The 27310-nt window shown below is 38.7% G+C and overlaps 2 protein-coding genes across 2 annotated transcripts in view; both read right to left on the bottom strand.

The window, feature by feature from the left end:
- LOC144652054 (uncharacterized) overlaps window positions 1-12976 on the bottom strand; it is a gene marked incomplete at its 3' end in the record, with an annotated part of 17565 nt that extends 4589 nt beyond the window's left edge. Inside the window, exons 1-5 of the mRNA XM_078512093.1 lie at window positions 12804-12976; window positions 5750-5959; window positions 4911-5126; window positions 4283-4459; window positions 2593-2772 (exon numbers count right to left, since the gene is read on the bottom strand). Of these exons, the coding sequence (XP_078368219.1) occupies window positions 2593-2772; window positions 4283-4459; window positions 4911-5126; window positions 5750-5959 (783 nt within the window). The remainder of the gene's footprint in view (window positions 1-2592; window positions 2773-4282; window positions 4460-4910; window positions 5127-5749; window positions 5960-12803) is intronic.
- LOC144649952 (uncharacterized) overlaps window positions 1-20761 on the bottom strand; it is a 73237-nt gene extending 52476 nt beyond the window's left edge. The window contains exon 1 of the mRNA XM_078509548.1: window positions 20604-20761. Coding sequence (XP_078365674.1) covers window positions 20604-20615 — 12 coding nt within the window. The 5' untranslated portion in view covers window positions 20616-20761. The remainder of the gene's footprint in view (window positions 1-20603) is intronic.
- Window positions 20762-27310: the final 6549 nt, after the last annotated feature.

Here is a 27310-nt window from a genome sequence, read left to right as displayed (position 1 = left end):
TTCTGCACTTACTTTTTTTAACTGCGCACGAGTTCATGTTCTGCTCTTACTTTTTTTTAACTGCGCACGCAGTTCATGTTCTGCACTTACTTTTTTTAACTGCGCACGCAGTTCATGTTCTGCACTTACTTTTTTTTAACTGCGCACGCAGTTCATGTTCTGCACTTACTTTTTTTTAACTGCGCACGCAGTTCATGTTCTGCACTTACTTTTTTTAACTGCGCACGCAGTTCATGTTCTGCACTTACTTTTTTTAACTGCGCACGCAGTTCATGTTCTGCACTTACTTTTTTTAACTGCGCACGCAGTTCATGTTCTGCACTTACTTTTTTTAACTGCGCACGCAGTTCATGTTCTGCACTTACTTTTTTTTAACTGCGCACGCAGTTCATGTTCTGCACTTACTTTTTTTAACTGCGCACGCAGTTCATGTTCTGCACTTACTTTTTTTAACTGCGCACGCAGTTCATGTTCTGCACTTACTTTTTTTAACTGCGCACGCAGTTCATGTTCTGCACTTACTTTTTTTAACTGCGCACGCAGTTCATGTTCTGCACTTACTTTTTTTAACTGCGCACGCAGTTCATGTTCTGCACTTACTTTTTTTAACTGCGCACGCAGTTCATGTTCTGCACTTACTTTTTTTTAACTGCGCACGCAGTTCATGTTCTGCACTTACTTTTTTTAACTGCGCACGCAGTTCATGTTCTGCACTTACTTTTTTTAACTGCGCACGCAGTTCATGTTTTGCACTTACTTTTTTTTAACTGCGCACGCAGTTCATGTTCTGCACTTACTTTTTTTAACTGCGCACGCAGTTCATGTTCTGCACTTACTTTTTTTAACTGCGCACGCAGTTCATGTTCTGCACTTACTTTTTTTAACTGCGCACGCAGTTCATGTTCTGCACTTACTTTTTTTAACTGCGCACGCAGTTCATGTTCTGCACTTACTTTTTTTAACTGCGCACGCAGTTCATGTTCTGCACTTACTTTTTTTAACTGCGCACGCAGTTCATGTTCTGCACTTACTTTTTTAACTGCGCACGCAGTTCATGTTCTGCACTTACTTTTTTTTAACTGCGCACGCAGTTCATGTTCTGCACTTACTTTTTTTTAACTGCGCACGCAGTTCATGTTCTGCACTTACTTTTTTTTAACTGCGCACGCAGTTCATGTTCTGCACTTACTTTTTTTTAACTGCGCACGCAGTTCATGTTCTGCACTTACTTTTTTTTTCTCAGTGACCATACTGATGCCCCGCTCGGCCAGGCTCGGGTCACGCAATGTTTAAAAGCTATAAATAACTTACTAATGGGAAATTTTTAAATGCATTGGCTTTTAATAAGCATGTTTAGATGTCCGATTTTGAAGCGTTTTACTCAAAGAAAGTTCTCGATTTTCATGCGTTGAAAGAAAAATATATTTCCGCGGGCCAAAATCTGTAACTAAATACCATTGCGTTGGTCTCAAAGAATGTGCTGACATGACAGGTTTCACTTTCCATCGACTAGACATCGAGTCACGTAATGTTTTAAATAAATCAGCTTAAAAAAGGATTGATAGATAATCTAATTGTTCGAGTCTCAAGTCTATGCTCGAGTTTCGTGCTCGACGTATCCTTTTAAGGACGTTCGCGCGAAATTTTCTACTCGATCAGATAATGAGTGACTTGTGTCAGAAATTCCAAAAAAAGTTGGGATCACCAAATTCGTTTTAGAGAAAAAGCGTGTAGAAAATAAACTACCCTGAATTTGAAAAATTGGCGCACGCAATGCAGCACGGTTTACAGGGTTTATAGTTAAAAATACTAAAGATGCGTAAACGAAGGCAAACGACCTTGGGCATATTTTCGTCCGTTGCGTAAATAATTCCTTATGTTGCCATCCTTTTTGTAAGACTTAACCCTGAAAAAGGCACTTAAAACCGCCGTCGTACGGCAAAAAAAGAGAAAAGCTCAAAAGCGGAATTCGAACGTGCCTGGGACAAAAAAATCAAACTCTTAATCGATAGATTTTTCATTTTCTAGCAAAACGTAGATAATCGTTAACAAAAGTGATCCGTTACGAAAAAAGTAGGGGTAACCGAGAGCAAAGAGAGAGCAAACTGCAAGCGAAGTTATCGCAACGCCTACCGACCCTATATCATTTTTGTATGTTTTCCGGGCGCGGGTTCGATGCAAGACGTGGCATGACGCTGCGACACGAATTACGTGCACAGTAAGCAGGATGCTTATCCTAAATAGAACCTGCACTGAGATTTTTGTCAAACTTTGCCAATTCTTTATGTTATAGGAACTTAAATTTCGAAATTGGATTGCTCAACAAAAAGAATGCAGCCAAATTACAACTGTTCTTTTTTTAGCAATGTCCTTCCTTTTGTCGTTTTATTAATATTACATTATTTTGTCCTGTTTGCCTTTCATGAGAGCTCAGTGATTCGCATCTTCAAAACTATATTAAATAACAATTTTTTCTTTGAAGTTTTCTAGAGTGGGAATTTATTCACATCGTCCCCCGCTCCTAGCTTCAGATGCACATAAAAATAGGGTATGCATATTAACAAGCATATACAAATAGCAACGAGGACTTACAATTTCTATCAATTTCACATAAAACACCGGGGACCGTAAATAGTCCGTGTTGATATCCCAGGCCCGTCTTTGGGGAGAACCTTGGTCGGGGGGTGTCTCCTGCGCTCGCTGGCTCTGATACAACTTGTAGGTTAACACCATATCCACGATGAACATAATGCAGGATAAAATTCCAAAAGCCTGTCAAGATGAAGCACAGTTAGTACTTTCCGGGCCATATGCGCTTTTAGGGGGTTTTACCTAGGCTCTTACCGAAAGTGCTCGTAAAATAAGCATTAAATGCTAAAAGAAGTGCTCGTTTTTTGCCAAAAAAGTGCTAAAATAATGATATTTTTTTAAAAAGTGCTCGTGGGTAACATAAAAATGCTCACTTTTTTCCGATTTTTTTTAAACATAGAATATTACATTTTTCAGATTTTCAGTTACATTTTCAACAATAAAATGTAACGATCAATGTTTGATGTCAGAGTACGCTCTCGAGCTATCTCTGCCTTGGCTGGCTGACTTCCATTGTCCCTCGATGACAACGTGGATGACGTCATCTTGGAACGAGTGTGATGGACTGAGTTTCTAGAAGGCAACCACAAACGTATCAAACCTATTCCCCAGGCCTCCACGGCTCCCTTGACCAAAATGAGGGCTTATGCATCTTTGGACGCCATAAATAAAGTCAGATTGTGCTTTTTAACACAAAATATATTTATTATTATTATTATTATAAAATTAGACAAATAGTCAGTCGAAAATCCAAAATAATGCTAGCAGTGCTTTTTGGGATAAAATGTAAAAAAAGATGCTCGCGAAGCCAAATAATGCCAAAAAAAGTGCTAGCACTTTCGGTAAGAGCCTAGCTTTACCCTCGGACGAGCAAAGAAATTCATACCCCCACCGTGGTAACAGGGGGATGGATTCCCCGACCATAGGGTTTTCGTTCTATTAACGCGCAGCGACAGTATTTTTGCATTGAGTAGAAAGCCCTCAGCTTACTCTTTAAGGTGACATAATTTTTTGGGTGGTGAAGTCGAATGGCGTAATATGACGTCATTAGAGCAGCCATCTTGGATCCGTCATCTTGAATTTCACCATTTTCTTAGAAAGTCAGAAAATAACGGAAATTGATGCAAAAACAAACCAGGATGCTTATGCAATGCAAAATTAAACTAATCGTACAAATTTGTTTGAAAAAATGGAAAAATAAAGAAAAGTGACAAAGATGGCGATTTTTGGCCAGACTTGCTTGTAATTATGGCGTTGCCACCATGGCAACGTCAAAAATCATGGACACATGGCTACATATCAAAATTTCCACAAGAAGTAAATGAACAGCTACTGAACGTTTTAGTATTATATAGTAATCCGGCTTCTTTAAGGAAAAAACCTCCCCTGTACGTCCGAGGGTTAAGCAAGGACAACGTTGTTTAAAAAATGAATAAAAAATTCAGCATGTGAACGGAATGCATGGACAGTATGAAGTATGAAAAAAAAAATCGTTTTGGTTTAATCTGTTTTGTTGTTTAGATAAAAAAATGAACAGTTTTTAATTCATCGTCTTTCCAATCGTACCAATCAATTTGCTTTAAGATCGATATTCACTTGAGTTTCGAAAGTAGTTCGCATTAACTGAACATTCTCCTCTTGACAAATAAGCGTTTATGTAGTTTTGTAGTAAATAAATAATAAAACAACATACCGAGGAGACGCCAAGGGAAACGACAAGTGGCCTGTACATGTTTGTAACTTTATCTACAGACCTCTTATTGGCTTTAATAAACTTCTGCAACGAGTTTCCCAAGTGAGCAGTACGATACACCAGTTTTCCAGTATAGGCGAGCAGCAATGCAAACATGATGAAGTAAGATATCAAGCACTGCAATTTACAAAAAATATTAACAATTGACTCAGAATCTGCAGTCATACTTTAAGCTGATTTCCGGTCCATGGTTAATTTTTTGTTTGTTTTCGTATCTTTTTAATTTTGACTTCGTTGATACCTCAATACAATAAAGTTTGGGTCCACTAAGTCGTTTCGTTTAGGAATACTTGATAAAATGAAACGTCGGTTTAAAATATCGATGAGGTTCCTCTACTCGAGGATTTCTGACGTAATAATAAAAGAAAAAGTAAGTTTGTTTTCCCAGAAGTTTCATTTTGGCAAGTGAAGGGAGGCAGGAAGGGAAGGATGGATGGATGGATGGATGGATAGTTGATATGAAACGTGATAGCTAGTAAATAATTGTGAGTAAACGTAGTTCCGGTCTACAAATTAACTGGTTTAACAACAGTAATGTGGTGTTCTCCCTCTTTTTATGGAAACTTACCATTGCAGTGAACACAGACGGCCGTCTCCATTTGCAAAACGAAGTGACGCTGAACGTGTAAATTATCAGACAAAGAATAACCAACACCCAGCAAAATATTGCGACAAAGTTAAAGAATCTGGCTTCTTTGTCATCGATTTTGTAATAATATTTGTAAAGTTGTTGAAAGTCATCTATGTATTTCACGACACTTGCCCATGCACAGAGAAGAACGACCTGCAAAACGAGAAATCAGTTAAACATACGACCCTAATACACTGCAAAGTATATACGTAAAAGGGGATAGTTTCTGTGGCCATATTTGAACTCAAGATGTTTATACGTATACATCCTATATTTCAAAAGGAGTACTGATCAAATCTAACGGTTCAAGATCACTGGGGATTTCGGTAAAGAATACGAGTCATAAGCTTCATGAACAAAACAGTTAACAGACTTACGCTGCTTACGCTTAGGTGATAAATCTTACATTTCACTCATGTGGTGCCAGATCAGAACATCACATTCAAACAAGAGATGTAAAATCTACGTTGTGTCGAGCTCAAGAGACAAAGAAAAAACAAAGCTCACCTTTCAGCAACATTAACAAAAATAAAATGCAAGTTATTAACATCTCCACAGATAGATTCAAACCTTGTCCTTCCAGGGCGAATATTGTGAGAGGTTAAAACATATCTTGCCATTATCATCCAAATCAAACCTTATTTTGATCTTGTTAAATACTCAATAACAACATTGCTTCAATTTCAGTCTACTCGACCATGAAAAACTAACACTACATTAGAGGCAACCTCGTTCCGATGCAGAGCCTTTCCTTTTTCCAATGAATGAGTACTTACAAATTCTGCAATTTTAATGTAGCACAGAGGAGACTTGAGAAAATCGGTGTCAATAGTCAATTCAAATCCCTGCCCAGCCTGAGGTTGTTCTTGGTGACCAGGAGTGCTTTGATCATAAACCCGTTGTCCAGGTTGCACTGGTTGACCAGGAGGAGCCTGGGTCTGAATATCCGGTGTGACCGGAAGTTGAAATGGACGGCCATTATCCATCTGGGATAAAAAAAGAAGTAAAGTTGTGTGACGCAAATTAAATATTTTAGTCGAGGAAGGAGAGGACATTCAATACCCCTCCCCCGACATGCCCTGGGCAATTCACTTGAGGTTACCTCTGTAAAGCAGGGAATCTTACGCAAAACTTACCCCAGGTCGGGAATTGGACCATCGAAGAAACATGTGTCAGTGGTCGGCTCAAGCTAAAGGATTTCGTAATCCATTCGTAATCCAGTTTACTACGAAATCCAGTTTACTACGAATGTTTACATTGCATTACGATTCTTCGTGTTTAATTTGTTATGGCATCTTTTTACCTTTATCGTAAAACATTCAAGTGTAGATTATCTGTCAGAATAGCGGGTTTTTAACGCGTTATGCAAGAAACCTTTCGCAGAAAACGATGAGAAAGCTGCGTAGGTTGCTTGAGTGATTTAATACTGATGAGATGCTAAGTGAAGCGCGTGCGTTACTTACGTGTGTTGTTTTATTACAGGTTTTCAGTGCATGGAGCGGCTTATTCATATTATCTTTCTTTTTGCAACCCATTCTTAGACCAGGGGCGCTTTCCATTCAACCAAAAATTCCGGAGATTCCGGGTTGGGAAGCGAATGGAACAGAAATTTCCCGGAATGAAATTCCGGAAAATCGGAACAACCGGAAAATACCGTTCCATTCGACTGTTCCTGCTTGGGCCCAGCTTCTCCGAGCCGGAATCAAAGACAAGATGGCTTCTCAACACAGTGCTCGGCATGTTTGTTTGTCACCGAAAGCTTACAGCTCTTACTCGAGCATGAATAATTGGTAGTCCAGATCCGTTACGAAGTGGTATCCTTCGTGAGCATGGCCTGGCGAGTAAACAGCTCGCATGTTTCTCTCGTCCTTCGAAAGTGTCTCTTGGACTCGTCAGGAAAATATGCTGGTATCGTATATCAAAGTAGTCGCGGACATCTATTTAAATTCCTTCGCAGGTAACAGCTAGCTACACTGAAAAAAATATCATCCTCATCCCTTAAAATATCGTTCGTTTTAACTTCAGAGTCGTCGAACAACTGCAAAGCAAGTTAAAGAGGCAACGAGTCCGCCATTTGTTTTGCTTTGTTGGTGCAAACAACCGGAAAATACTATTCCATTCGCCACACGGAATACCCGGAATTTTAAAAAGCGCCCAGGTGTTGCTTCATAAGCCACGTTCACGCTTTTTCCGACAACCTTACACGAAATAGCTACTTCCCACGTGATCAAGCCGGAAGTACGTGAAACACGCCACGAACCTATTCTAGCACGCATTTACATTTATACACTGCGATCCGTCCATTCATCCATAGCTGACTCGAGTATGTTTTGCTAGCGACATTGAAGAAGTTAGTAAAATAATTTACTAAAGACAAAAGTTACAAAATGCGGCTTGTTTTAAAGGAAAAATTGTTCAACAAAGATCGATCAAAATTCTTCCAAAATGTACGCTGTGTAAGAACCAATGCATCCAAGCATCAATTTCGTTAAATGTAAATGTTTTTAATAGACTGGGACAACTTTGCTAAAAGTGAACTTCTGTCGGCAAATTCGAGGAAAAGTTGGTAAACACACTTTCCTAGATGAAAATTATGCGCTGAACACGAAAATTTTGTTTACCAAGCTGGATTCGGCCATTTTGACCTTAAAATCAGTCATTTTCATTTGCATTTACAATTAAGACATGAAAGCGAGGCTATATATCATATCTCCTTACAAAACACACAAAAACGGTTTAAATTTTACCCAGATCAGCAGAAGATACATACAGTGTTTATTAGAAAGATGCTGTGTCTACGACATGTTGATCACGTGGTCATCTGGTCACGTAACTTTTGAAAACGAGGCTAGAGTTTATATCGTAATTACGTGGAGGGAGGTGCACAAAAGTCGTCGAAACAGCGAAAAAGGAGTTGAAACTGTAATTGTTTTCTTCTAGCTTATGAAAATAAAGCAAGTGAATAAATTTAAATTAAGTTAACGTGACTCCATTGTGAGTTTTGGTCACGTGACTGGCGCTTCGATTATCGAATTCCACGTCAGCTATTTGAAAAACATATACTAAAAATAAAAATACTTTAAGGTGCTAAATTGTTTTACTCTACTGTACCATTTACTGTTCTTGGCTTCCAATAACACCACCACTAACATTATTTTGGCAGCAGTTCTCTGCAGCACTTCTACATTTGCATGCTACACTTCTTTGATTTGCATCCTGATTTGCACCCGCAGTTAACCATCTCATCACAACTTTCCGCTTCGGGGGCAAGAGACATCAGCTTGGGCACCAGCTTGTCATTCAGTTTTGTCCAACCCATGGTCTCTAGGAATGGAAGGATGGGTTGTGTAACATGCGCCTGTTTCCCCCGTCGGGGGAAGAGCTTCTGGTGACCGACATTTAGAAAACAACGTTGTGCGCGCTTCGTTGCAGCTCTCTGCGTCAGTTACTTTATAGATTCCGCTAATGAACTTCTCAACGGAACTCAGGGTGGAATCATCCAGATCTCCATTTCCTAAGTTTATTAGGAGCATGTGACGGTCTGTGAAGGTCTTCCACGATGTTTTCTTGCTGTGGCCAGCAAAGTAGGAGACTGTGTCACAGCCGGTTAATGCATGAAAGGAGAGAATGGTTTCCACATCAGAAATTTTTCTCTTCACATTCCGACGAATCGTGTGAATTGGGCTTCTTAGACGTCTCAGCTTTCATCCACAACTGCTTGCAGGACATTTTATCAAAGTGAGAAACTAAAAGGAGAAAGACATCCGTGCATGTCTTGGGATGAGACGACAAGGAACTCTGCATCTGAGTGTACACAAATTTATCCGCGAGATCATCAAAAGTGTTACACTCTGAAGGACGTCCCAGACCCTTGACTAATGCTTGACCATCTACTACTAGTGTCAATCGTCCTGCGACTGCATGGTGTGACCCGAGGACGTTCGGTCCCACTCGACAGCTGCTCTGAATCATCACCGACTTATTTCCAGTGCGCAGCTGACCATTGGTATCTGTGATAGCAAGAGGGACTGCCATTAAATCATGGCTGAGGATTCGAGGTAAATCTACACTTCTACCAGCATCATACGCTGTAATGATGCGTTGAAGGATATTTCTGTCGGCCTTGATGGCGGCAGACTTCTCACTCTCTTTCTTTTGGATTTCGTAAAGAGAAGAAAATGTCGGAGCTTTATTTTTGGGCAGAGGATCCCTGAGCTTCTTATGATGTCGATCTGCTTCCGGCGTCATAAGTCTTTTAGCCTTCACAAAGGTCAACAGTTTTTCCTGCCCAAGGCTGTTTGCTTTAAGTTAGGATTCTTCTATCCTTGGTGTTGCCACGTCTTTGGTGATGATGTTTTGCAACCTTTCAGGTACCGTTGGTTGTTAGTTGACATTGAAAACGTTGGCCTGATGCAGCAACTCGACCACTTTCTTCTCATCGGCATTATCCCGCAGTTTCCTGGACGGATTAGACTCATTGCAAATTATGTCGTCATCATCGTTAAAATGGTACATCTTCCTTGTTAATGCAGCAATATGCGCGCGAAGGTTAAACGACAGAGTCCATCTACGCAGCGCTGCTGTCGTCCTCGTAATGCCAACTATCCCTCCGCCTCTCTTTCCGGTACCATTGAGCCACTCCTGACTTTGGTCGGTATCGACCTGATTAAATCGCCAAGAGGAACCTTTAACGCCCCAGTTGCCCTTGTCAAACTCGGTTTGTAACTCTTCTGGGAGCTGCTTCATTTGCGCAAGGTACACAGGGCCCCATCGTGCATAATTTGTATGATCATAGCGATGGGAAAATGGCAGCATCTTGTGAAAGGCATAAAGATGTAGGTCCCAAATTCCCTTTCTTTGAGCTCTGATAAACAGCAGAAGGATACGGACCATTTCCATGTACTGCAACCAGTACTGGAGATTAGGATTCTTTTCCTTCTTCACCGCGATGAATGATGGTAGTAGTTCGCGGTACCTGCCAGATGATAGTAGATCAAGCAGATTCAAAAACTCTCCTTCCGTTTTTGACTGAACAGACTTCTCAAGACTTTGTTTCAGTTCGTTGCCTTTCTCTTCTATATGGGCCAAAAGTTGCGGCAGAAGTAATTGCCACATTGCCTGAAGAGTTATCTTGTGAACTCGTGTACCTTTGTTGTAATCTTTGCCTACGAGGGCACGCTCTACGGTTCGTGGACCTATATAAGATACCGATATATCTATGCTTATCTTACCCTTATCAGTATACTTTGCATAGCAGCTCTTGTGCCATTTTAATTCCTCTGGTTTCAGCTGCATTCAATATCCTGTCGATTGTTTCTGTGTTTGCAGTGTCTCTTAATTTTCGTCGCTCCTCGGATGATTCTTTCAATGAACGCAAACCTTGCACTGTTGCGCTGAACAGGATATCCTTTTTTGACTCCTGGCAAATAATACACTCATAATAATACATTCGCCCGTTCTTCAATTTTTTAAATGTTAACTTTGAAAACTGTACACAGCCCCTGCCATGGATCTCTCACAGTCAAATGCAACTAGTTCGAATTAGCAGCCAGGCAACTTAACTTTGCCCGATTGAGACTGTAACGTAGGCATTGCATTTAAACCTTTTGAACGAAACTCATATTTTCTTGAATGCAGCTGTCTTTCCCTTGAGCCAAAAAAATAATCTCTATCAGAACTTAGCGATTTTCTCTCCTAAGTCCTCTCCTAAGACTCAGCGCTTCATATTGTTTGTTTTTTCGAGTTCGATAACTTCGATTCCTTTGGGATAACAATTCGATTTATACACACATCGGCCGTTTCTGACCAGAATCAAACCGTAAAGCATATAAATGGGTTTGTTTTGAATGTTGAATCAAAACATTCATTTTCGTAAAGGACTGAAAAAGTCAAACCGAGTATTAGAATAACCACTTAACACCTAGAAAATTGTAGATTTAGTATATATTTTTTGACGCTTAAATTTCTCGAATGCAAAAAAAGCGTTTTTTGCTCCGCGCGCAACAAAACAAAAACACCAAAAAAAGAAAATTGTTTCAATGTGTCGTCTATTATTTAAGAAACCAAGATCAAATTATATTATAAAGATTAAGACAAGTATAGTTCGCTGTTTTGGAAAAAAAAATCGATTCCAAACAAGCTTTTAAATAAGGAAAACAGTTCAGCCTCGTTTCCATGTCGGGCATTTGGTTCCGTTTTTATTAAACCAGATTTCGAGATCTAAAACTCAAAATCCAGCTTGGTAAACAATTTTTTCGTATTCAGCACGTAATTTTGACTTAAAAAAGTGTGTTTACCAACTTTTCCTCGAATTTGCTGACAGAATTTTTAAAAGCAGCCTTTTTCTGAATTTGTCCCAGTCTATAATTCTGAGCTTAACCCTATCCAGACCGGGGGGGGGGGGGGGGAGAGTGCCCGCGCCGACTTTGAACGCTTATAACTTTTTTTAATATTCAACCAAACGCTGCCAAACTTTGCGACTTTATCTAAAATTTATCTGGGAATAATTTGGTAGGGTAGGTTGTTGTGTCAGAAACTTGACGTCACTATGGCAACGGCATTTTGACAGGCATTTTCCCAAATTTGTAATTTTCGTGTTTGTATTAATGAAAAATAACTTTGAAGCAATTATTTTCACCTGTTTACGGGTTTTAAGCACATTTTTATTGGTTTTGAGTATTTTCCAGTAATTTTGGGCGGTTTTCTGACGTTTTGGAAAAATTTCGAAATCCAAGATGGCGGATCCAAGATGGCGGCTGTTTTGACATTATGATGTTATTGTCACGTGGTGACGTCATCATCCCACGTGACATATACTAAAAGATAGATTTTGGGACATACTATTTATCCTGTTAGTTTCATTGCGATTGCTTAAATATTCTGGAAGTTACGGAGGGGGGGGGGGGGGGGGGGCAAGATCCGCCTCCCGTCGGTCTGAAAAGACCAAAAAAAGCCCGGTCTGAATAGGGTTAAAGCCCTGTTTACAAGGTAACCCTTCCGATTCCCTTTAGCTAGTGCTAGGGTTACCCTAGAGGGTAATAGACAACCCTGATTTTCACAGCTAAGGCTACTTTCGCCTTCTGCTCGAGCTAGACAACTGACAAGCTAGTCACCCTATTGTTGGTGACTTGATAAACAAAACACTTAACGGATAACATGTACGTTTAGCGTAAAAATCGATTTTTGCTTAATTTACGTAGTTTGGCTGTTAGAGTTAAATCGCCGGTATTTCTATGTTTGCTGAAACCCCAGATAGTATTTGACGGCATATATAATTATACCGAACAAATGACTTTTAATCGTGGAGCACCTGTAAACTAGCTAACAGCTAAGTGTGTACTTTTTTCCACGTAAAAAGTATGTATGTATGTATGTATGACTGGCATTCGCCGAATATTTTATAATGAGAGATAGTGGCAACAGGCATCGTAGCGAACATTTCCTCGATAAAACTGAACCCCTCGGTATATATCGGAAATGTTTTCTCCACTGACGCAAAATTTGAGCTGGATAAATTTGATGTTCCTTTGACCCGCACAATTTGTCGATTTATCGATGTTTTGGTCATATATTTTGTTTCTTGGAGCCAAAGTTAAGTTCTTGTTGTTCTGGGTACGCTAGTTGTAACTAGAAAACCGTTTTAAAACACCCTGACTTTCGCTGGGGTAGCCCAAGCGCACAGCTTGGGCTTTCTTATTGTCAGGGTAAGCCTGTTCTACTTTGTAAACACTCTGAATGTGCAAGTTCTCGGGTAAACCCGTGCTAGAGTAACCCTAGCACTAGGGGTACTCTATCTTTTTGTAAAAAGTATTGTTGATGCAAAGTGCTTACCGTATTTTTGGTTTATCTTCTTTGTGAAGTCTTTATAAGTACAGTTCAGCGACAAATATTGTAAGTTGAAACACTTATTTTCTTTTGTGAAGTCTTTCTGAGTACCGTTCAGCGAAAAATATTGTATGCTAAAACGCTTGCTGTAGAACTATCATTCCGTCCATCGAGTTGCGTACGACGAATGAGAACGCAAGCCCAATATTTTGTCGCGTGCTTTTTCGTGCCGTTTTCCTGTTTTGACATATAAAGATTTTTTAGGGACTAGCCTCGTTTTTAAGTTCGAATCCTCGCTTTCACGCATAAATCATGGAGTACTTCACGTCGGCAAGCCTCGTCTTCCGGAAAGTTGTTTTGAATAGCCGTGTGGTTTTGCGGTCAAAGATCCTGACGCTTTTGACGTTGACGTCCTGCGCTCAGTCATGCGTGTCGTCGCTTTCTTGCTTTATGTTGACACTTTTGCTCAGAATCTGACACATGTAATCAACGCATTTTATTGGAAATTTACTTTATCAGGCACTTGGAGTGGTCGCCTTAATGGGGTTTATTTCTAAAAAAAAAATGATGGGGACTCCAAAGCTGACACCAAAAGGCATGTTTAGTTTAACAAGGTTTCAGACAACAAATTGATTGAGCTTTTATTTGCTGGGACCGGTAAGGAATATAATAACAGGTCCGCAATGCAAACTTGTGTCTAGTGCAAGGTGGATACTGGTACTCGCGATCACACATGTAACTATGGTTGATTTCCGCTGATCTCTCGAGTCCAGATGTGTTTGGTTTTTCTGGAGGATTAGGATCTTCGTTTTGGGGATGAGCGTGGGCTGATTTTCTGGCTGCTAATTGAGCCTAAGATGTATGCTTTAGCTCTTTTCCTTCACGCTCTTTAATTATGGGTCGATTTGTACTCTTAAGAATAGATAATTCTGCAAAAAATTGTGTTACTCTGCCCCACCTCCCACCCCCCCCCCCCCCACCCCCCAAATCCCAATTCAAAGTTGTTTTCTGAATTTTGGAAATAAAATTGGGTGTCAATAGTCGAATGCGTGTCATAAATCTTAATAAGGTATTTAATTAGTTCACAGCAAAAATAGCTCTTAAAATCGACGTGTTTGGCAATAATATCTCATATTCAGCAATCTTTTCCAAAAATTATTTCTCAAAATGTGGATGTGTCTTCTAATGGCGGGCAATATAATAAACGGCACGCAGTGCATGCAGAGGGATGATGTTTCCTAACGGGATCTCAAATAAAGAAATTTGTAATAGCTGGCAACTTCTGTATTGAATGACTGTTCAACAAGATCTAAACAAAAGTTGCGTTATCTTGTAGCGTGACATTTGGTAATACATGCGACAGAGGTCAAACGTGGTCTCGTAATTGTATTACACAGGCCAATTGTAGAAGTTGTCTTTTTAAATATAATTTGTCTCATCCGTTTAAGTCCTTTCTAACTTTCCAGAAGAATTTTACTCTGTGCTCTTCGTGGCGATTTCTTGATGTGCCAATCGACGTTCACGTAGTTAGTTCGCAGTCCTATTTGGTCGGTCGAATAGCTACAAAACCATTACTTAAGACAAAAGACCTCACATCATCGCCTAAAATACTGTGTGTTTTTATACATTGCAAATTGTGAAAGGCGACAACCTTATCTCCACGATCTTGCCCTGTCGTCTTTTGAAAATGTTTGACGCACAAGCAATAGTGACAGTTTGACGCTTATTTTCTGTTCACACTGGAGGATCGCACTTCTTAGGCCTGTTTATACTTAAAACCCTGTTTTTTCAATTGCTTCTTTAGACATTAAAGCAGATTTGTTAATTTTATAAACAGCGTAAACACCAACAGCTTATCGCCGGGCCAACAAGGGATAACAAAAACTAACACTTTCGTGCCAATCACGATCAAAAGGAGGTAATGAAATTACTTCATTTATCTCGGAAGCACGCTTTTTCGCAATTCCGTAACAATACGTGCACGAACAAACTTTGCAAAACCTAAAACGTTTAAATTGACAGTAAATTGGAACAGGGTCAAACATTAGCGAAGTCTAAATTTATAAAGCGTGAGTAAAGTCAGCGCGCGTGCATTCATGCGGCGAATCATTGATCATCACAGATTAACATCGTAAGCGCGCGGCTTTATCTATTAAAGGAAACGAATGACAGAAGCTAACCTAACCCCAGTTGGCGCATTTCGCACGTAGTAGCGGGAGCAATAGAAGCGGCTGTATTCGCATAGTAATTAGAGTTTTGAGTTTCAAAAAATTTGTGGGCATTTGGAGGGCATTTGCACGCTTAATAAAGGCCATTGTTACCCCGAAAATTGTGATTTTTTTTAAGTGGTAGATATACTGTGTTTATAGAACTGTCTGCAATTTCTCGTGCTCTTAAAGGCAACAATCCCGTAAATATCGAAGCTCTCACTTTATAAGCCGTAATCAGTAGACGTAAATAGTAAAATTGACCAACGCTTACATGATTTGCAAGTAGTTTACCACTTCTATTATTACTTTGTCCACATAAATACTCAGCAGCTTTTGCAGATGTTTGGTCAGTCACAGGTGTTTTCAGTCGGGCAGCTTCAGCGTTTTCTTGCTCTACGAAATACAACTCTCAATAACTTCTCTGGGCTGGCTAGTTCCGCGGCAGTTCGCTACTAGAGGCAAATGCATTATCACTGACATAGAGCATCGCAAACGTCGCAGAATATTCGTTCTCAAATTCAATTGGTCCCGAATATCCCTTTTGTGATCATTCTCGAATTCAATTGGCTCCGAATATCCTCTTTGTGCTCGTGCTTGATTTCAATTGGGTTCCGAATATCTCCTTGTACTCGAGTGATTGCGAAATGGTCACGATGATATATCGAGTGGTTACACTTTTCCTGAATGTGTTCTTATCCTCATGTAAATGGTCACGGAACGGGAAACCCAGTGAAACTTTATGCGCATTTCTTGATATCTTAGGTTACATGAAGTATTTATCCGATTTTTCCCCTTCTGCATTGTGTCTGCACTAGACACAATAACTAGGTAATGACAATGTAAGGTTCCATGGTAATTTGGATTATTTTTCGTACATATGCAGAATTGTGGAAGATTACCATGGACATTTCATAAAGCCCCGTTTGTGCCAGTTTTTGGACATTTTATAAAGCCCTGCTTTTGCCAGTAATTTATGGACATTTCATAAAGCTCCGTTTGTGCCAATTTATGGAGATTTTATGTAGCCATGTTTGTGTCAATTTATAGAGATTTTATGGACGTTTTGTAAAGCCCCGCTTGTGCCAATTTATGGAGATTTTTTATATGAAGCCCCGCTTGTGTCAATTTATGGACATTTTATGAACTTTATATGAAGCCCGTTTGTGCCAATTTATGGACATTTTAGGGACATTTTATGAAGCCCCGTATGTGTCATTTTATAGAGTTTTTTGGACACCTCGTCAGTGTCATTTTATAATTTATTGTGTGTATTTTAAAAATGGACCTGTAACCAGGTGGTTGATTCATTAAGAAATAAAAACGTTACTCTGGTTAAAAAATTTTGTAGTAAAATGTTCGTAAAATATCTACAATGTCCCAACGTTTCGGCTTAAACTAAAGCCTTCATCAGGGGAAAGTGATAAGTGAATACAAAAAGCACGTTCTTATACAATATGCAAATCGAGAGCTAATGTTTGTCCCTAAAGGCTAAATTTAGAAATTCGTGCGGTAAATGCATGCCGTCATCGCGGTTTAGCGGATTATTGCAAGTGTTAATTTCCCAAGCCTCCAGAATACGTCTTTTGCGCCAATTTGTGCTTGTACGTAAGATCTTTGACGATTCCCACGAGATGGTGTGGCCAGAATGAAAACAATGTTCCGCTAAAGCTGACTTGTGTGAGTGTTTGTTTTCAACTGCTTTTTGATGCTCTTTGAGTCGGGTGGAAAATTTTCGTTTCGTTTCTCCGATGTAGCTTTTGTCACAAACTTGGCAGGGGATTGAATAAATTGCGCCACGAGTCTGATCTTTTGGCAATGGATCTTTCGGTTTTGGAAACAAATTGCCGATGGTTTGGTGTGGTTTTAAAGCGACTTTGATATTATAATTGCTTAAAATTCGCTTGATTGGTTCCGTAGTACCCTTGATGTACGGCAGAATGCAGAAACCTTTTTTGTCATCCGGTGCAGTTGCAGGCGTTTGTTGAGAAGGTCGTTTCGGTTTGCTTACATCAATCACAAAGCGCTTAGGGTAGCCATTCGCCCTGAGTGCCGCGGTCACATGTTGCATTTCCTTTGACTGTTGATCAACAGAAGATGGAATAGTTTTTGCACGATCAGTCAAAGACTTGACCACAGCCCTTTTGTGAGCAGCCGGATGGTGGGAGTCAAACGAGAGATATCTTTCTGTGTGTGTCGGTTTGCGATAGACTTTAGTGGAGAGTTGGCCATCGTCTTGTCGACAGACAGTGACGTCAAGAAAGGATATTTTCCGTTCTGTTTCTCTTTCAACCGTAAATTGGATAGATGGCTCGATACTGTTCAAATGATTCTGTAAGGTTAGCACCAGGTTGGATTTAACAGCGGCACATACATCATCTACATATCGTTTCCAAAAACACGGCTGGGAAAGGGAGGTGGATAGTGCTCGTTTTTCAAGGTCCTCCATGACCAGATTTGCCATAACAGCTGACACTGGAGAGCCCATGGCGGTTCCGAAGATCTGTTGGTAGTGATTGTTGTTGTACTTGAAGTTTGTTGTCGACAAACAAAAATCCAACAGATCGACAATGTCATTAACAGGTATGGTGGATCTATCCTGCAAGGTGACATCATTGGAAAGCAAATCTTTAGCAACTTGAATGGCGAGTTCCACCGGAATGGATGTAAATAAAGAAACAACGTCAAACGACACCAGCTCTTCATCTTCTTTGAGTGAGACATTTTTCATCTGTTCACAAAATTCCACACTGTTCTTGACCGTGAAATCTGTGTTGCCCATCAGAGGACTCAGGATCTGCGCCAAATGTTTCGATAACATGTAAGTTGGAGAGTCTATGAACGAAACAATAGGTCTTAAGGGGAAACCAGGCTTATGAATCTTTGGTAGACCATAAAAGCGAGGAGGCAGTCCGTCAGAACTGCGGAGTTTCTTGTAAAGGCTGTCACTGATCTTGTTTTCTCGTTTAAGGTTGGCCAATTTTTCATTGAGCTTCCTCTCCGTTCGCTGTGTAGGGTCTTTACCGCACGAATTTCTAAATTTAGCCTTTAGGGACAAACATTAGCTCTCGATTTGCATATTGTATAAGAACGTGCTTTTTGTATTCACTTATCACTTTCCCCTGATGAAGGCTTTAGTTTAAGCCGAAACGTTGGGACATTGTAGATATTTTACGAACATTTTACTACAAAATTTTTTAACCAGAGTAACGTTTTTATTTCTTAATGAATTATTGTGTGTAGTTCATAAAATTTCTTACGTGATTCCGGTACGTGTTTCAAACGTCAGAGTACATGTTGATTTACCGGCTCAGTTTAAAGCTTACCGAGGAACACGTGCATTGTAAAAGTTACACTACCAGACTGGATAACTCTTAAAACCGATCTTTTGTTTTTCGGACACCCATGGTCACTCACAAATAAATCAGCACTACTTTCTTAGTTCTTGCAATAACAATCTATAGCTTCAATAACGCACCTTCAATTATATGGTCCAACTGCAGTTGTCGGGTCTTAGTGTTATTTTCCCTCTTTATCACCCTCTCTCTCTTTTTTTCTCTGTATTCAGTACTGGTTTGGGGACATGAGGATGTGAAAATCTTACAGAGATTTTATGATGTTTTTTTAACCAATTCATTTGGTAAATGTACAGAGATTTTGTTACTTATCTTAAGAATTTATCATTTACAGACATTTAATGTGATAGTACTAAGCACAAAAACTCTCCAGATTTTCCCGGGAGTCTCCAAGTTTTTCCTCAAATCTCCTTTGATAGAGTTCCTTGTTTGTGATCTTCTGGGGCCAGTATATCCTGCGTATCTTTCTCAGGCAGGCTAAAATTGCTAGAATTTGCTAGAATTTACTAACATTTTACTAACTTTCTTTCAAACACAAGACAGAAAAACCATATAAAATGTCTGTAAAATTAATTCACAAACATTTTGTCTTTAACAGGCAAAACTGTAAGTCTATAAATTAGAGATTTACAGACATTTTATAAAGTGTGTAAATGGGTCAAATGTTCCAGCAATTGTCGACCGCGGGCCCACCCAGAACAACGACACTGGGTCATCTTGGCACTCCCTGAAGAAGGACAATAAAACTGTTCGAAACATCGATTTAAAAATACGTTTTAAAACCTCAAGGAAGTCCTGTCTAAACATAAAAAATAATTTTATTTTACAACGTTTTTCTTTTGTCTTAAGTTACTGGTTAGGAGGTGTTTTATTTTTTCTTGGCCAAAGACTTGTATTATATTAAGCATCTCTTTCTCTGCAAGCTAGCTGCCACACAAATGTCGTTCATTGCTAAAAAACTGAAACGTTTAAGTTAATATCTAAAAAAATTCCTTTTCTCACAAAGAGTTATTCTTACGGTAAGTGCTAAAGTTGCTGACATATGAAAAACCAAATAAATCTGTTTCAGCTGTAAATAACAGACAAAAAACACACAATGCCACTCTTAAAGCTGCAAAAAAAGTAGCGCTGCATTTGTAAATTTTTGTCTGATTTCACAATGAGACTACAGTTGAGTTAAACAACCTATTTGGTTTATAATGGCGTTTTTAAGATGGAGTCTCCAAGGAGTCGAGGGGCTCCAGGGCTCCGGAGCTGAACTAAACTGTACTACAGGCTCTGCGACTTACGCGCACACATCTCTTTTAAAATATATTGTTTTTATATGCAAATCAAAAGCCTTAGAATTTAAAATTGTATTGTATAGTTATCTTTACCCCTTTGTTGTAGGGGTGTATTCTATTAATGTTCTATTATATTCTATTCCATTCCATTCCATTCCATTCAACCTTGTTCTGTTCTATTCTATTCTAACAGTATGCTGCGGTTTGCAAAAATGTCAAACAAAGCTATCAACGTAATGAACCACTGCGGGTTGTCGCATATGTGTATCAGGTGCCTGGTCAGGTGCGGGTTGTCGCAGTTGTGTATAAGGTGCCTGGTCAAGTGCGGGTTGTCGCATATGTGTATAAGGTGCCTGGTCATGTGCGGGTTGTCGCAGTTGTGTATAAGGTGCCTGGTCAGGTGCGGGTTGTCGCAGTTGTGTATAAGGTGCCTGGTCAGGTGCGGGTTGTCGCAGTTGTGTATCAGGTGCCTGGTCAGCTTGTTGTGGGTGACGGACTTCTTCTGCTCTTTGCTTCCGGTACAACAATTCTCCAATCGAATATTTTAGCGACAGTGGCGACTGGCATTGTAGCGAAAATTTCGTCGCAAAAAGCCCTTATATTTGAAAATGTTTTGTTTTAAAGCAAAGTCTTGAACAAGTTTTGATTTAGTACTATGATGTTCCTTTTATCACAATTTGTCGTTTTGTCTCGTGGCCAAAATATTAAAAGTTGTTTAGGATAGGCGAGTTGTTCCTAGCAAAGCGTTTATAACGACAAAACATACGGACTGGCGCTATTGTAGCCCTAGCGCTTAGCTAGGGTTACCTTAGTGCCAGGGTAAACCTACTCTACAGAGTTAACGCAATGATGAAATGAAAAAAAAAATGTGCAAGTGCTGGATTAACCTCATGCTCTAGCACTGGGGTCACTCTACCTTCTTGTAAAGAGGGAATCGCTGGGATCGTCTTTGATGCTTACCGCAATTTCCATCTAATTTTCTTTTGTGAGGTCTCTTTGAGTACCGCTCTGCACAAAATGGAACTATTGCTGTAGAGCTACCAATCTGTTCAGCGGGTTGGAAAGGAGAACGCAAGCCTAATATTGTGTGTCATGTCCTTTCCCGTGTCGTTTTCCTATGTTTTTGATGACAATTAGGCCTTCAGCAGGTTGCCTCACTGCAGTAACTCACGTGTCTCCTTGACATCTGGAAGTTGTTTTGAATAGTGTGGTTTTGCGGTCTTAGATCATGACGCTTAACTTTGACGAAGTTTTGATTTACAAAGTTGTCTGTGTCTTCGCTTTTTTGCGTTATGTTGACACTTTAACTCAGAATCTGGCACATTTTATTAACGCATTTTTTTTTGCTATTCGAAATTTATTTCATTAGGCATTTCGAGAGGACGTGTCAATGGAATTTATTTTTAAACAAAATAAAGGTTGAGGACTTCAAAACTGACCAGTGGCGGATCTGGGAAGGGTCCTGGCCCCCCCTTTATTTTTAGAACAAATAGAGGCCCGGAGGGCCGAGAAAATGTTTTTCGAGGGCGTCCCGCTCTTATTCTAGGGTCTGGATGATTCCCCTCTCCCCCCCCCCCCCCCCTTATCTAAAGGATCTAAAGGTCTGGAGTCTGGATCCGCCACTGTTGACTGCTTTTGCTGGGAACAGAAAAGAAATGTAAAAACTACAATCTTGGACAAAACTGTTAAAAGACTTAGCAAATTTAATCCACTAATTTAGCTAACAGTGTTCAGTTTTGCAACCCCCTCTCCCCATTTCAATGTTGTTAATGCTTTAGTGCTTTCATAACAAAGCCTGTCGAACCGCAGACCTCAAGAAACAACATTGAGTATGGGGAAAGGGGAATAACATATTTTAACCCGTCATTTGTGAAAAATGCGTGAAATGCGTTTGTTTCAACAGTTCTGTCCAAGATTGTAGGTACAGAATCACAGTTAATGCAGCGTTCCATTTTTTTTTTTTTTTTTTTTTTTTTTTATATATATTTTTTTTTTTTATTTTTTTTTATTTTTTTTTTTTAATTCATTTATTCAAACAATGTAATACAAAATGAAAAGAAAGTTACATGCAAAAGGGAAAACAGAAAAAAAAATTAAACTAATAATAACACACTGTTTACATGTATAACTAGTGGGGATACATATGAAACAAAAGCCGTCAGTAGTGACCACTGATGATTAACAGGAAACTAATACTACTTTCTTAAATAAAAAGAAATTACAGCAAGGTTTACAGGCTAGGTCAAGATAAAAGTTACAGTTGAAAAGAAAGGGACGTTAATTACAATTTGACTTTACATTTAAGTTTTCTGACGGATATTGATTATTCAGTACATGTTAACAGACACACTGGAAAGACGTTAAGGAGGAGCGCATTTTTCTATTTTCCATTGCAGTAACATTTTTCTTCTGAACTCTTGAAGATGGGGTTTTCTTTCAAGCCTTTTACAGTTATATAAATACTGTTTAAGGTAAATGATGAACAGGTGTAATCTGTGTTTTGTTGGGGGATCAGACACCTGATATGCGGCAGTAGCGGTAATATCATTGAAAGTTATCTGTTTACTCGAAAAAAAGAAAGCAGAGCTATGAGCTTGATTAAACCAAGCAAAAGCGTCCGACCAAAAGGATGTTGTAATGTTACAATCTAAAAAAGCGTGTTCAATCGAATCGGGATTTTGACAAAAAATGCATGTTGCGTTATCGGCTAGACCATAGTTTTTAAGTTCTTTCTTTGTAACGATTATTCTATGTAGTAGTTTGAAGGAAAACTGCCTTAGCTTGTTATCTCGTGAAGATCTATAGATGAAGGAAAATTTGTTCTTCCATTCAGAAAAGTCTTCAGGGAACTTATCTTTCCATTTTTTGATACCGGTAGGTACAATGTTGCAGTTTTCATTGAAGAGTTTATAGTAGTGTTTGCAGCGCATGTTTGCTAAATCTAAAGTTATTTCCGTCCCAGCTGGAGAAAGAGCTATGATGGTCGAATACAGACTATCTGAGGACGGCTTATAGTCTTTAGCTTTCTTTTTTAAATTTGAAGGAATTGCTGCAATTAACTGAAAGTAGTGTAAATAGTTTGTCTTAATCTGAAATTTATTTTGAAATTCGCTTAAAGACAGGAAGTTTCCGCTTGAGTCTAAGAGGTCTTGTACAAAGTAAATCCCTTGGTCAAACCAGGTTTTCCAAAATAAAGGTTTATTTTCTATAGTTATAGTCTCGTTATTCCAAAGTATATATTCGCCATACGGGAAAAGGCCTTTACCTTGTTTTAATTCCTGAAAGTAAAACAGAAGTTCTCTGTAAAAGAGAGGCATTTTTTTGTCTATGGAGACAGGATTAAAATTACACCGGAGAAGAAATGACAAACCCCCATATTGTGAAAGGTAGTGATTTGGGATTGCTTTCCATACATCTTCAGAGTTACTCAATAGTCTGCTAATCCAGGCCAGGCGTAAAGATTTAACAACAGTTTCAAAGTTGACAAAATTTACACCTCCATGCTTAAGCGGTTGGTACATGACAGCTCTCTTGATTTTATCTTTTTTGTTGTTCCACAAAAAAGAGAATAACTGAGACTGAACCATTTTGATGACGTTCCCTGGGACAGAAAGCATAGATGCTGCATATATAAGTTGAGAGACACCTAGCGATTTAGCTAGAAGCGACTTTCCATAAAGGGTAAGATCTCTTGATAGCCACAAGTTCAATTTGGTTTTCATTTTCCGGATTTTTGCGAAAAAATTAGCTTCGATGTTCTTTCCTTGATTGTACGATAAAAAGGCTCCGAGAACTTTAATCGGATCCTTGGTAGTTCTAAAATCAAGAATCTTTAAGTTACTTTGTTTCATAGATCCTAGCCACATTGCTTGAGTTTTCTTTTTATTTAATTTAAGTCCAGAGAGGGACCCGAACCAATTTAAAATTTGTAAGCAAGACTTAAGAGAAGTCGTATTGTCGGCAATAATAGTTGTGTCATCCGCAAACTGTGAAATTTTTGCAACCGTATTATTTGGAAGTAGTATGCCTGTGCAAGTTGGGTCTTGACGGATCTTTAAACCTAGTAACTCAACCGCAAGAATAAAAAGAAAAGGACTAAGAGGACAGCCCTGTCTTACCCCCCTAGATATTTCAAAGTAATTTGTCAGGTAGCCACCATTCAATACGGCGCTTTGAGAGCCATTATAAATAGTAGAGAACCATTTGATGAAGTTTGAACCGAAGTTAAAAACTTTAAGAGTATCCAGAATAAAACTCCATTCTAAAGTGTCGAAAGCCTTTTCAAAATCGATAAATAGAAAAATTCCAGATAGATTCTTTTGATCTAGGTCTTCCATTAAGTCACTCATGAGTCTTATATTTTGACCTATGTATCTCCCTTTAACGAATCCCGTTTGGTCGCCATGAATCAACTTGGGTAAATATTTTTCTAGTCTCAATGCCAGAATCTTAGTCAGAATTTTGTAGTCGATGTTTAGAAGAGATATAGGTCGCCAGTTTGTCAGATCTGTCAGGTAAGTATCACCTTTAGGAAGGAGTGTTATTGTCCCTCTTCTCTGGGAGATGGATAGTATGCCTTTACTGAAAGCTTCGTTATACGAATTAAGAAGGTCGCCCCATAGAAGGTCAAAGAAAGCGACGTAAAATTCTTTTGTGAAGCCATCTTCACCTGGAGTTTTGTTTTCAGCAAAACAATTCAGTGCATCTTTTAGTTCTTGACATGATAAACTTTGATCCAGATCCTCTTGTTCTTCCTTGCTCAATCGGGGTGTATTGATATCCTTGATGTAATCACTGAAACCTTTACTTGGCTGCGATGTTTGTATATTATCAACCTTTGAAGTATACATATTTTTATAGAAGTTTTCGATTTCCTTGTTTATCATCGTGAAATTCGAAGTGATCTCCTCATTTTCTAATTTAATCTCGCGGATACATTTTTTATCATAATTAGTCTTCTCTAAATTATAAAAATATTTGGTTGGTTTTTCACCATGTTCCAACCATTTTGTTTTTGATCTAAACATAGCCTCTTTTCCTCTGGATTCGTGAATTTTTTTCAATTCTTCTTTAGCGGTTTCGTATCTGTCAAGTATGACCTCATCTAGCACATCGCCGTTGCAAATTTTAAAGTCAAGTTCTTGTAATTCTTTCTGAAGAGATTGCTCTTTGGTCTTCAGTTCACTTCTTTTTTGTTTTGAATATTTAATGGTTGTGGAGCGGAGCTCCATTTTTATTAGTTCCCATAATAATTGCTTGTCTGAAAGCTCAGAGTATTTTGCTTGTATCAGCGGATATTTAAATTCGATAAGTACTTTATAGCTTTCGTCTTCTAACAGAGTGTTGTTAAATTTCCACAAACCGGGTCCTCTTTTGAAATCACTTTTGATTTCTAAGCATAGAAATATTGATTTATGGTCGGGAGCAATGGACGTGCGGGTTTCGGATTTGAGCACATGAGAGACAAGGAAAAAATCGATTCTTGATTTTAACTTTAAAGGTTTTGATTCATATGTAAATGTTTTAGCATTCGGATGTAAATGTCGATATATGTCAATTAGATTAAGTTCGTCCATAAGATCAACAACGGCATTTCTGTAAGCTGTTGCTTTCCATGGTAGGCCACCGCGTTTATCTGTTTGATTAAGAGCAACATTCCAATCGCCGGAGGCAATAAGTCTAGAGGTATCTGACTTTGATATAATGTATTCGGTTAAATTTTGAATGAACATTTCTTGTTCGCGGTAGTCATTCGGAGCATAAATATTAACGACAAAAAAGGGCAGCTCGTCGATTGTAATTTTTGCAATTATATATCGCCCCTGAGGATCGGTTTGGATATTGCAAAGCTGAAAGGTTGAATTGGGATTTAGTAACATGCACACACCTTTTGAGTGTGCAGTCCCGTGAGAAAAAATCATTTGTCCGCCCCACTCCAGGGACCACACCTGTTCATCATTAGATTGAGAGTAAGTTTCCTGAAGACAATACAAGGTTGCCTTTTGTGATTTCAAATAGGAAAATATCGCTCCTCTTTTGTTCTGATTTCGTAATCCTCTCACATTTAGAGAAATGATTTTAAATTTACGTGACATTTCTGTGTTTTAAATTTCCATTGCAAATTTCTGGCTGACATCCCAATCTTTGTTGACAGTTCCAGCCGAGATCTTTTTCGCAACGCAATATTTTTTTTTTAAACCTTTGAAACCTTGGTACAAACACTTTTTTGGTTTTTCTTTTAAAGGTGGCTTTTTTACTAACTGAAGGAGTGATTCTGCATACTGGCTTGCTACACATGTTTACAAAAACGACAATAACAAAAACCGATCACAAGGACAATAAAAAAACACGGGGAAAATAATAATAATTATTTCTATATACCTTAAATAGAAAATGGAGTAATAAAAAAGTCTACTGTGAGCCTCTTACCTCCTTCACCTAAGCCTGTCCCCATCCTTTTTAGAATGTACAACGAGTAAGTTCAGTGTCTAATTGACTGATATTAAATAGTTCAAAAACTCGTAAACACAAGTTAATTTTGAAAGTTTTCCATGACGAAGACAGATTAAATTGCCTCAAGGTCCTCCTCGCAGCGGATTTTGGTAGGGCTACCATCCGGCGAAGTTTTTGCAAAAATCTTACCATCAATGCAGCGTTCCATGGTAATTTGAATTATGTTACGTATACAGATTGTGATAGATTACAAGTAAATTCTTTGAAGTAAGTTTTCCTGTTTACTTGTTCATAAACTGCCATGATCTACCACTAGGGACAGGGAGGCTAACAGACCAACAGAAACAGGAGGGCTTATTAGAAGAAATTAAAGAGGGGACTACAGAACTGAGGAGAGAAGTTTAATAAAGGTTTCATGAAGTAAAAAATATTTATTTGTCCACTACTAAAACAGTTAGATCGTCGAACATACACAATTTCCGTCTAATTATCTTAATACTTGCATGAAAAGAAGAACATTTTGTTCATTTCTTTAAGAGTCACTGTCTGGAAAAAACGTGAAAAAAATACCAAGAGGTGTGGGGAAACGTACTAGGGCTGTTCGAAAGTAATTTAGTACCCGATTTCGTGTCTTGTTTTTTATCCTGGTCAAAAGACTTGTATCACCCATTTCTTTCTCTGCCTAACATACAAATGTCTAAAAAATTTTTAAAGGTGCTGAAATACAGTAAAATCCCGCGTGTAAGAACCTAGGGATTTAAGAACCTTTTGGCAGAAATTTGCTTTTTTAATACCCCAAAATATAAGAACCTGTCTAGCCAAACAAATTTTAACAGGTTCATATATGTGGGGTTTAACTATTTAATTTATTTAATTTATTGGCAACATGGGCACATTAATAAATATTTATAATGAAGAACAGACCAGATTTTATACTATTTTCTGATAATCAACAAAAATGTCTACTCTGGAAATTAAGAACCTAATTAAAAACCTACCTAGCCTAAACTGTCAATAAGTACCCCATAATACAAGAACCTGTTTTGCCAAACTCTGAAAAAAGACGGTTTTTACATGCGGGTTTTTACTGTATGAAAAACGAAATAAATCATTAAGTGATACGCAAAAAAGTATAGTTTCATTTTTTTATTATTTTCTGATTCGGCAATGAGACTACACTTGAGTTTAACATCCTATTTGATTATAATGCCGTT

The sequence above is a fragment of the Oculina patagonica genome, chromosome 4, assembly GCF_052425735.1.
Source record: "Oculina patagonica isolate OP01 chromosome 4, crgOcupat, whole genome shotgun sequence".
Lineage (NCBI taxonomy): Eukaryota > Metazoa > Cnidaria > Anthozoa > Scleractinia > Oculinidae > Oculina > Oculina patagonica.
This window is presented reverse-complemented; position numbering and strand designations above follow the sequence as displayed.